At 42.2% G+C, this 12,163-nt stretch overlaps 1 protein-coding gene across 3 annotated transcripts in view; it reads left to right on the top strand.

Moving 5' to 3' along the window:
- The window catches only part of LOC147896978 (Thioredoxin family protein), an 85,094-nt gene extending 74,706 nt beyond the window's left edge, over positions 1-10,388 (top strand). Inside the window, exons 8-11 of one of the 3 annotated variants that reach the window (XM_087381417.1) lie at positions 9,048-9,171; positions 9,287-9,403; positions 9,610-9,771; positions 9,895-10,388. In XM_087381417.1, the coding sequence (XP_087237543.1) occupies positions 9,048-9,171; positions 9,287-9,403; positions 9,610-9,726 (358 nt within the window). In that variant the 3' untranslated portion in view covers positions 9,727-9,771; positions 9,895-10,388. Of the gene's footprint in view, positions 1-9,047; positions 9,172-9,286; positions 9,404-9,609 lie in introns of all 3 variants that reach the window. The other 2 variants (XM_087381418.1, XM_087381416.1) reach the window with 2 other exon arrangements.
- The last annotated feature ends 1,775 nt before the right edge of the window (positions 10,389-12,163 follow it).

The following is a 12,163-nucleotide window of genomic DNA, read 5'->3' on the forward strand; positions in this document are numbered from 1 at the left end:
AAAGAAAAGCTCTATGCAAGAAGCATCCATATCACCCTCATGGCAAGCATCATATAAGGATTGCCGCAATGAGGCTCGGAAAGATTCATATGACTTGTGAATCTGCCGACCCAAGTATGCCAAATTATGCTCACTCCAGATTGTCCAAAGAGCCCAATATCGCACCCAAGAGAGAAATAGTGAGTATTGAGACAAAGACTTCATAAACCTGCCAAAGAGCGAGAAATGTTTCCCAAATCTGTGACTCGGGAAACGGGTCCGAAGATAATCTGAAATTCTCCTGAGGAGGATCTTAGTACACGGGCAGTGCCAAAGCAAATGAATAACAGTCTCTGGAGGAGCTTGACATCTTAAACATGTGGATGGTGCAATGCGACGTTTAGCAAGTGTGACCCCCACTGACAATGTACTTGTCATACATCTCCAAAGAAAAAGTCTTTGTTTCAATGGCATTTTACACTTCCATAACATCCTGAGATTCTTCCGCCACCATGAGAGGGTCTTCCTTATATGCCACCGAGAATTAGCATATTGCTGAATCCATGGAGTAGGCTGAAGAAGCCTATAGGCTTTGATGGAGGTTAAGGCAGGAAGAGGAACAAGATGAGTGCATGTAGCAGAGGGTTGCAATTGCCAATCCGTAAGCCTGTCTGTGTCAGCCACAGGAGGAACAGGTAGAAAAGGATGTAATAAATCAGCAATTTTCTTCCATATAGACCTATGATGCATTCCCAATGCATAGGAAGCAGTGGCTTGAGGAAAAGATAAGACATATCCTTGATCATCTACCACATCATGTATGTATCTAATTCCCAATTTCATGAGATTGTATGCCCGAACAGGTTCCTGTAGAGCGAGCGGAATGTCAAAGATGGCACTCCAATGAATACTTTCTTTCCTCATTGAGTTTGTTCCCGAGTAATTATCAGGAGCCCATTTGACCTTAGAAAGTACTTGTTTCCAATCAAGTATCAGAGCAATAGAGAAAGGACAGCCAGGTATCTTCCCTAAAATTTGCCAATGACAACCTCCCAATGATCAGTAGTCCAATGACCATAAGCACAAGTCCTCATGTTGACACACATGGATGCTAGCATACAAGTCCATGGCTGTGATTGGCGGAAAAAAGTATGCAGCATAGTCGCCTTCCTTGCAAGCACATGATATCTTATATTGAGGACATTAAGTCCACCATGCATCCTAGGAGAGCACACCATTTCCATCTTCATTAGTCTCAATGCTTTCACAGCAGTTCTTGTCCTCCATAACATCTCCATAGCTTGAGACATAAAGGCTGAAATATCCCTGGAGGACCAATGCAGCAAAGGCAAATAGAACTGGACATAGGACATTAATGGACTGCACTATTCTGAGCCTGACATGAAGAGGCCAAGTAGAAATCTTCTAGTATTCCAGTTTATGTTGAAGTCTTTGGAAAATCCATTTTAGCTATTGCTTCTTGGTGATATGCCATCCTATGGGATATCCCAAATGCCTGACTACATCTTTGGAATGCACCACCTGACCTGGCCAAAGAATAGAATGCCAATCACATTGTTTCAGGGGAAGTAATTTAGATTTGTCAAAATTGACATGCAATCCCGCTGCCAAACCATACAATGAAAGAATGGTCATAAGCATGTGAACTTCCCGGGGAGAATTCTGTGGCATAAAGAAGGAATCATCAGCATATGCTTGTGCCAAAAAAGATGCAGCCCCAGGGATTTTAAGACCAGTCATCTGTCCTGTGTTTGTAAGATGATCAAGATACATCAAAAGGGGATGGGTTGCAATGGCATAGAAGAGAGCACTAAGAGGGCAGCCTTGTCTAACTGATCGACCTAATGTCCATGACCGAGACAGATGACTCGCAAGAATGCACTGAGAAGTAGAGTCAGAATAAAGCCAGTAAACTGCATTTGCTATCTTGGGACCAAAGCCCAACTTTGTCATGACTTGAGAGAGAAAATCCCATTGAACAGTATCAAATGCCTTAGCAATATCCACCTGCAATATAAGGACATCTTGATGCGAATAATTAGCATATTCAATTGCAGTCAAGGCATTGGAAATATTGTCATGGATTTGTCTTCGTGGTACAAATCCATATTGATGAGGATGAAGTTCCACATCCAGTATCCTGTGAAGCCTATGCACAATCATTTTGGTAATGAGTTTGTAAACTACAAGCATCAAAGTAATAGGCCTCCAATCTGACATATGGTCACACAGATGTTTTTTGGGCACAAGTTTGATTATGCCATGCTTCCAAGAGTGCGGCAACTGATTTTCTTGCCAGGCAACATTGATCATTTGCAAGAGGACATCTTTCAAATCATCCCAAAAAGAAATATAAAATTCCACCGTAAGGCCATCCTAGCCAGGGGACTTGTATTTGCTGAGGTGGAACAATGCATTATCAAGTTCTGTGTCAGTAAAAGGTCTCTCCAAGGTAAGAGCATCATCCATTTCCACTATTTCAGAAACATATTGGAGAAATTCAGTCCTCGCATCAGTCATTTGATTTGATGGGGAACCAGGAGCGAAGAACAATTTCTGGAAATAATTTTGGCATTCATCTTGGAGATCAGAGAAAGAGTGCGTCCAAGAGCCATCTAGCTTCCTTACCCTTAGACATGAGTTTTTCTTTCGAGTAGCATGCAGGCCCTGGAAAAAGGCTTTTGATGAGCAGCCCTTATCTATGAGGGGCTTCATTCTTGCTCTAATTTGCCATTTGTGCAATTTCCTCTGATCATTAACAGTCAATTTACTCTGAGCATGTGAAAGGGAATCATTTTCTGAATCAGAGAGAGGCCTTAATTGAGAAAATTCAGTCAATTGTTGTGCTGTCCTTTTTGCCCATTTAACCTCATTCCTCCATTTAGTCATATGCCAGTTGCCATACTCCCTAATGACATTTTGCATACGAGAGATAAAACTGTCCCAAGCATAATCCATGTCCTCCTGGGCATGCAAAGGCAGGGGATGAATTGCAAGTCTGATCATTTGCTGGAAATAGTGATGTCGGAAATAAGCCTGATTAACATGCAATAATCTACTGGAAAGGGGTGGTAAATCATCCAGAGGCATACCAAGGTGCAAATTCATCCACAATGGGGGCATGATCTGACAAGTCCAATGAGAAATCTATAAGGAGATGAGGGCTAAAATCTGCAAGTTGTTGTGGGTAAAACAAATACCATCTGTCAAGCCTTGCCCAGTATGTAGTAAGTGCATTATGATGAAGAGTATATCCAGGCATTGACCCTTGGAGAGCAGCCATAAATCTTCAGCCTGCACAGAAAGAAGCATGCTATCCCATTTCTGCCTTTCCAATGATAGCATATGAGATCTTGAAGTGGTGTTATCTCTTGGCAGAGGGGAATTATTAAAATCTCCACAGATGAATGCATTGGATCTACATGGATATCTGCATAAAGAATCCCATAATGAAGCCCTCATGGTAGAGGTCTGGGAGGCATAGACTGATGCGAACTCAAGAATACCATATGCATACACTTGAGTAGGTAGTGGTACCAGCATAATATATATCATAACCGCCAAAATAATCATGATGACCAACCTTGGAGTGTTGATTATGCTTTTGCAAACAAACAATATATGGTTGCATGCATGAAAGAGGTATATACAGTAAAGTATAAGAATAAAACAAGACATCAGAGAGGCAAAGCCTCTGCCTGCATGGGCTGCATTCCTTCATGATCCATGAAAGACATAGCATTCTCCCCTTCTTCAGAATCACATATGGGGATGCCCTTCTTCAAAACCCGCACCCAATTTTGAAGGACAAGAGCTGAAGTAGAAGCCTGTCCTGGTGAGGGAGAAGAAGCATCCCATTGATGAGATTGAAAGGGGAGTTGCTTCAATATAACCACCTTCTTAGGTTGTTGAAAACCATCCTGATCAGTTCCCGGAGATTCCTTCATCTTCTCTTTTTCTTTATCTTTTCCTTTTCTAGCAAGTGACTGCACCTGATTGATTGGTTTGGCATTCTTTGCTCCATTTCTATTTGCTGTCTTAGCTTGCAAATTCTCATTCTTTTCCCGTGTTTGGGGCGGAAAGGCATTGGGAGGGGGCTGATGCAGAACCATTGGGCATTCAGAGGCCAGATGCCCAAACTTGTGGCAGGCAAAACAAGCTCCTGCAAACACGCCCCATTTCAATTCAAAATACTTTTTTCCCAATTGCACTCCCTCAACTTCCACTGCAATAGAAGAAGGGGTAGGTGTATCAGTGTCCCAGAGAATGCAGAACCTGTTACGGTTCCCCATAGGGCGTGGAGGACAAATGACCTGTCCCAAAGAAGCAGCCAGGCCAGGCAACTCTTCATGCATATAGTCCAGGAAGTTAACAACCTCAACCCATACAGGACAATGATGCCGTTTAAGACTTTGATAATCCTTGTTTGGGGACCAGGGCATAGCATGTACCATCTGCTTCCCGTAAAACAGGGGAGAGAACTCAAGTAGCCTCTGCTTGCATGAAGCATCTGATAAATGCACCTCATAAAAGCCTCTGGATGCAAAATACACTCCCTCCCCGATTATCAGCACTTCCTTCTCCCCTGCGGTAGTTTGGAGTCCCTTATCCCCTGCAGTCAAGAGGCCCTTCTACCTCGCAGAGCCGCCATCGTACTCTCGTGTGGTCAGGAGCCCCTTCTGTAGAGATGAGTGCCCAACGTACTAGCTCATCATGATAGGACAGTAGGCATAGTAGGAGGGAGAGCTCTGGGGGATGCATGGCACAATGCTTTGGGGGGCGTAATTGTGGGAGCGGGGAGGATTCGGATGATTCAGACGTGCAAGAGGGTGATGGCATGATCTTCTATGAAAGCATCCTCCAAGGATGGACTTAACCCACTGTGCGACATCACTGGCCGCTGGGATTCTTCCTGGAAAGAAAATTATAACCGCGGTTTGAGATAACTTCCTGAGAGGATTGGCGAGGGACGGCAATTTTTATTTGTACGTGACCTCTGGAACTGGTTTGCCCCATTCCTGTCGTGACTGCTGAAAGTCATCCTTAAGGTGTCAAACACGTACTGAGCTTCCATAGTAAGTTCATCATCTTGTGATGCAGGCTCTGAAGGGCGGCGCTTAGCATCTGCGGGTCTTTCTTTTCGAGCATATGTACAAACATCCAAACCTGAAGCCATGATTGAAATACGACAAGACAAGAAGGACTATAGGGAGAAGTATAGAGACAACAAGCAAGACACAGGACTGTACGGAGAAGTATAGAAGCAAAACACAGGACTATACGGAAAAGACACAAGACTGTACGAAGAAGTACACAGAAGGACTGTACGGAGTTGCAGACGGTCTTCCTGAAATCTATACGGAGATGCAGACGGTCTTCCTGAAATCTGTACGGAGAAGTACACAGCAGACGGGGCTGCACGAAGATGCAGACGGGGCTGTACAGACGTATGGAACGTGGTCTTCCTGAAAAACTGTACGGCGATGCAGACAGGTACGGAACTGCGTTCAGAGCTGCGTGGAGGTACGTCAGACCTAGCCTATCTGTTTGTACGGGCGTACGAACACTGCACGGCAGCCGTACAGGTGTACGGACATAAAGGGAGGCTGTACGGAGACCTTGACGAGGCTGAACAGCAGAGGTCGCTCCTCTCACACACACACACACACTTTTTTTTTTTGTAAAACTAGTAACTATATTATTAACATGAGATCAATGTACATGACATTAGACTCCGAGATAGAGCCTAATGGGAGAACTCAAAAACAGTCAGAAAATACTTCAAGGCTAGTAGCATCCAAGTCCCTCGCAGCATAACTATCATATAGAGATTGCTTGAGGGACATTCTGAAGAAAGCATATGCCTGAGGAAACTGTTGTCCCATCCTAGAATGCATTCTCTGTGTCCAAATGGTCCATAGTACCCAAAAGCGAGTCCAGTGAAAGAAAAGGAGGAATGGAGACATCTGAGATGAGAAGCATCCAAACATCCAGAAGAGTTTCCCGAGTCTGATGGAGGGAAACCGAAGCCTCAGCAAATGAGAGACATGAGTGATCAATATCCGGGAATGCGAGCAAGACCATAATAGATGAGGAACTGTCTCATGGTGATGAGAGCAACAGGGGCAGGAAGGGGAAGCAATGCGACGTGCTGCCAATTTCACCCCAATGGAAAAGGCTCCCACTACACACACACACACACGCTTTTTTTTTTGTGAGAAGAAATCTTTTATTTCTATGGAATAATTACATTCATAGCTGCTTCAAAAATGAATTAGCTACTACTCAACAAAAGATCTCAGTATAAGCTGTATACACATCCTGATCTATCAAACGAGTCTGAAAACAATCGTAGAATGATTGTTGCAGAGATCGTTTGAAAAAAAGAAAGGATGAAAATAGTGGATCACCAAAGACTCTATGATTTCTATCCATCCATAAAGTCCATAGGGTCCAATATCGCACCCATACAAAAAATAAATCAAAACCTTGTCTCTGGGGATGAAATCCAAACAACCAGAAAAATCTGCCAAAAGTAACAGTAGGAAATCATTGTCGAAGCCTCTGTCTGATGAGAGCAATGAGATCAGAAGTGTTTGGATAGGACCAAAAGATATGGAGCACTGATTCAGTAGAGTGCGAGCATCTGTGACAAACAGCTGAAGCAATATGTCTGTGTGCGAGTAACTGTCCAGATGGAAAAATGCCAAGGAGAACTCGCCATAGGAAAAGCTGTTGTCGAAGAGGGACTTTGTAATGCCAAAGGAGACGCAGCCTTTTTCTCCACCACTTCATTGGACGATCCATATGCCAAACAGTATTTGCTCTGTTGGAAATCCAAGGTGGAGGTAATAACACTTTATATAGTGATGACACTGTAATATGTGAAAGCTTCAAAGGACGGACATATGAGGAAGGAGAGCGTAAAATCCAATCCTCAAGCCGATGCTGAATTTCTAAATGAGGTACCGGCAAGTACGGTTGGAGCATTGCTGAAATTTTATGCCATAAAGGACGATAATGAGCTCCCAAGCCATATTTGCGAGCAGCCAAAGAAAAAGATAGAATTGTGCCATCACCCTCATGGCAGGCATCATATAAAGATTGCCGCAATGAGGCTCTAAAGGATTCATATGACTTTTGAAACTGACGGCCCAAATATGCCAAATTATGTTCTTCCCAGATTGTCCAAAGAGCCCAATATCTCACCCATGAGAAAAAGAGTGAGTATTGAGATAAAGACGTCCTAAATCTGCCAAATTACCAAAAAAGTTTCCCAAATATGTGACTCGGGAAACGGAGGCGAAGATGATCTGAAATTTTCCCCAGGAGGTTCCGAGTAGACTGACAATGCCAAAGTAGATGAAGAACAGTCTCTGAAGGAGCGTGACACCGTAGGCAAGTGGGTGAAGCAATGTGACGTTTAGCAAGTGTGATTCCCACTGACAGTGTGCCAGTCAAGCATCTCTAAAGAAAAAGTCTTTGTTTCATAGGCATTTTACACCTCCATATTAGTCGGAGAATGACAACCGCCCAATGATCAGTAGTCCAATGGCCATAAGCATTTGTCCTCATGTTGACACACATGGATGCTATCATACAAGTCCATGGTTGTTTTTGACGGAAAAAGGTATTGAGCATAGTCGCCTTCCTTGCAAGTACATGATATCTGATATTTAGAACATTAAGTCCTCCATGCATCTTAGGGGAGCACACCATTTCCATCTTCAGCAGTCTCAATGCTTTCACAGCAGTTTTATTCTTCCATAACAGCTCCATAGCTTGAGACATAAAGGCTGAGATATCTCTAAAGGACCAATGTAGTAAAGGCAAGAAGAACTGAACATAAGACATTACAATAGACTGGACTATTCTGAGCCTAACATGAAGTGGCCAAGTAGAAATTTTCCAATAGTCCAATTTATGTTGAAGTCTTTGGAAGATCCATTTTAGCTGCTGCTTCCTGGTGATATGCCATCCTATAGGATATCCCAAATGCCTGACAACCTCTTTGGAATGCATTATCTGACCAGGCCAGAGAATAGAATGCCATTCACATTGTTTCAGTGGAAGCAATTTGGATTTGTCAAAATTGATATGCAATCCCACTGCTAATCCATACAATGATAATGTGGCCATAAGCATGCGGACTTCCCGAGGAGAGTTCTGTGGCATAAAAAAGGAATCATCAGCATATGCCTGTGCCAAAAAGGATGCAGCCCCAGGGATTTTAAGACTAGTCATCTGTCCTGTGCTTGTAAGGTGATCAAGATACATCAGGAGGGGATGAGTCGCAATGGCATAGAAAAGCGCACTAAGGGGGCAGCCCTGTCTGACTGGTCTACCCAATGTCCATGACCGAGATAGATGGCTTCCGAGAATGCACTGAGAAGTAGAGCCAGAATAAAGCCAATAAATTGCATTTGCAATCTTGGGACTAAATCCCAACTTTGTCATGGTTTGAGAGATAAAATCCCATTGTACAGTATCAAATGCCTTAGAGATATCTACCTGCAATATGAGCACATCTTGATTCGAGTACTTAGCATATTCAATTGCAGTCAATGCATTGGAGATATTGTCATGAATTTGTCTTCGCGGCACAAATCCATACTGATGAGGATGAAGGCCCGCATTCAGAGTCCCTTGAAGCCTATACACAATCATTTTGGCAATGAGTTTGTAAACTACAGGCATCAAAGTAATAGGCCTCCAATCTGACATATGATCACAAAGATTTTTTTTTGGCACAAGTTTGATTATGCCATGCTTCCAGAGGTGCGGCAATTGATTTTCTTGCCAGGCAACATTGATCATTTGTAAGAGAACATCTTTCAAATCACACACACACACACACACACACACACACACACACAGAGATGCATGCAGTATGAATCTCTGTATGTATATAATTTGTATGCTATACATGCATGCATATGTTAGTGTTTGCAATGTTTTTTGGTTGGTTGATAGTCACATGGGTATCTCTTTCAGTCTAGCGCATTCTTTGTCGAATCAGCTTATGCCGTTATGTTTATGTTCTGCAGCACAATGCTGACGGGGTGGGTACCCACACTTTTGCGGGCAGGTCGGGGAATGACTCGTTGGCAACATGCAACTACAGTTATTCCTGGAAAAAAACTAGAACTGTTTTCTTATGAGAACAATCAGGTATGTGCAGAGTAACTTTATAGATATGTAATGATTCTCAATGTGGTCCGTGTATTGTGGGCCAAAGGATTGCTGAATTATCTGTGAACATTTCTGCATTTTTTTGCGATGGTAGTTTGCAAGGATAGTTCGAGAGGCTGTATGTGAGTTGGAGCTACCTTATATCTTGTACAATGTTGGTTTTGGCTCCACCAATTCTGCTAGACTGCAACAGATTCAAGGATCCATGCAGGTAGTTCTTTCACTTGTTTCCTCTTATCGATTCACCTGAACAATGGAAAAGGTTGAAAAACAAGATTGCAAGGATAGATACGTTCTTCGATATAGTTTGCAGAACACATGCTAGGGCATACTTTCATTTGGTCCTTGCTTTATTTGCACTTCAACAAATCTTGATGATTCCAGTTGACTTCAATTCAAATGGACTACTTTTCATAGGTCCAGATTCCTTTCTTGGTTGACCCCAACACTGGTGTAACTTTGGTGAATTCTGAAGAGATACTTGCGTACCTGTTTAAGACTTACAGCAGTCTTGAGATAGCAGCAAGTACCTGACAAAGAACCAGAGAACGTTGAAGCCAAACTATGAGTGGCAACTTAGTAAGATTATTGTCTCTCTCCGCCAGTCTTTGAGATAGCAGCAAGTACCTTACAAACAATTGGAGAAATGATGAATCTAACCGCAAGTGGTATCTTAGTAAGATTATTGTCTCTCTCTATCAGATGCTATTAGTCCACAGACTCAAACATGAGAAAGTGTTAAGGCTGGCATATATGTTCTGGTTCCATGGGAAGAAGGGGGTTGGAGGAAGAGCATTATAATTTCTGAATAAGTTCTGAGAACCAGACTCGAGCACAATGTGTGGTGGGTTAAGTATCAGTCAGGCCCAGAGCTCTTTGCTAGCAAACATCAAAATATTGTCATTAAGGGCAAAAATTAGTAGACACGCAGCATTACCTTTAGTTATGGCTGGTCTGCACTTTCCAAATTCAGAGAAGTGGTCTTGCTTGTTGGCTGGTTAAGGTCAAAGGGCTAAATAAGAGTGGAACTTTGAAATGTATTATCCACTTGTGGTTTGAAGAGAGCTATCAAAGCACACGATTCCTTCTGTTCTCACACATTCTAAAATTGAGTGGTATGGTTTAATATGGACTGGATCAGGATTGCAGGATGAGAGCATATGTTTGCATACATTGTATTGTACTTTAGAATTGAATCGTGCCATGTTTAAATACTTGTAGGTCAAGTTGTGTAGTTTCTGTCACCATGTTGATTGGGCTGCGTGTAGTCGAGTGTCGGACTTAATGAAGAGCACCTTGATTTTCCACACTATGGAGTAATGGAAATTTGACAATATACATTGTAATTTTGCTTAGAGTAAAAGCTATGGCAGTAGAGAATTTCCCACCAATGGGAATGCTTAATCTTTTGCCTTGCATGAAGTGAAATGATACATCGATCCTTCCTGTCATTCAGTATCATCTCAACTCCTTGGTTAATTAACAATGCTCTTTATAAAGAAAAAGGTCTCCTTGAAATAAATATGTTACTGTGCATAGGTGACTTAGTACCATTGAGAAGAGAATGAGCATCGACACTGTCATCTAGGTTCCTCCTTTTCTTACCTTGTGACCTAGTTTCTTTTTGCCCAAGGTTGTTGCTTAATTTTCGGAGTGCTAGCAAAGATGAATATAGTTACATGTGCCCTTGGTAGATGGGAGGGTTTGAAAGCCATGTTTTATTTTACTTGAGCTTTGCTTAGGTCATCGTGATTTGTAGGCAGTTTAGATTTTTGGTAGCTTCATTTGATTGTTGTCATCATTCGGTTGACGACTGGCTTGTTTGGTTTCTTCATTTGTTGCTTGCTTAGTGCTTTGTGCATTATCGTTGTGCTATACCTTTGTTGTGCTTGATCATTGCTACATTGTTCAGTGGCTTTGTTTATGTCTCATTGTTGCATGGAGGGATCAAACCTTTATTTTTTGTAGGTGTGTCACTTTTATCTGTTGTGGATATCTGTGCTTGGTTTGGTTTGTTTAGAGGCTCTATAGTAGTGTCGGTATGTCTCCTCTACTAATTGAGCCACTTGAGTTGGTTATAGTCTCTTTTCTTGGTTTTGTTGGTCTATGATGCGGTGCTTCTTTATTACTATCATCTAAGTTGTGGTTTGCAAGTCCTTATTTTGCTTTGTTTGTCTAATCTTGACATAAAAATCTCATTTGCTTGCTTTTGGAAGATTTAGGGAAGAACGCCTTCTATTGATCTTGTTTGGTTGTTTCAGGCTATGTAGTGTCAATTTCTTTTATAGTTGCTTTGATTTTACTTAAATGTGTTTGATTTTGCTTATGTGGAGTTGGCTTGTGCTCTCTTTGATGTCTTAGGTTGATCAATTGTTCACAATGTAGCACACCTGTTGGTTAAACTTTCTAGCTTTTCCATGGAAGCTATGCTTGGGGTGTGGCTTTTGTGGAGTAGGCAAGGTGGTTTTTTGCCTTATTCACAACTTTTTGGGGTGTGTTCAATAGGGTCTAGTTGCAAAATTACCCTTAGAATTGAGATCCTCATCGAAGGACAAATCATCAAGGATGCAATGGTTCGTCTGCTCGACGTGAACCTTGATGTGTTCAAGGAATTCAAGGTGAAGCTCTCAAGATAGGATTTTCAAGCACTAAGGATGGCTAATAATTAGAGTGTTAAGCATCCTTTATTAGATGCCAGTTGAGATTGTAGGAATTTCAACTTTGATCGATTTTCACACCCTTTGAATGAAAAAAGGACAAGCTTAGTACCTGACCCTCTTGGTCATCAAAGTAGATTGTGAGGTGGACATCCCCACAAGAAGGCTCTATTTTAGAAGAGGAAAGAGTGGATTGTGTCGAGAAAGGGTCGGCAAATATGGGGTTGAGTCGACAGAAGAGGGAGATGAGGACACTAAAGCCTCCTCCATAAATTCAAGACACGGTGGCATTTATAAAATCTTCCAACAAGAAT

The sequence above is a fragment of the Dipteris shenzhenensis genome, chromosome 11, assembly GCF_047967505.1.
Source record: "Dipteris shenzhenensis isolate YYH24624 ecotype China chromosome 11, Dip_SZ_1.0, whole genome shotgun sequence".
Lineage (NCBI taxonomy): Eukaryota > Viridiplantae > Streptophyta > Polypodiopsida > Gleicheniales > Dipteridaceae > Dipteris > Dipteris shenzhenensis.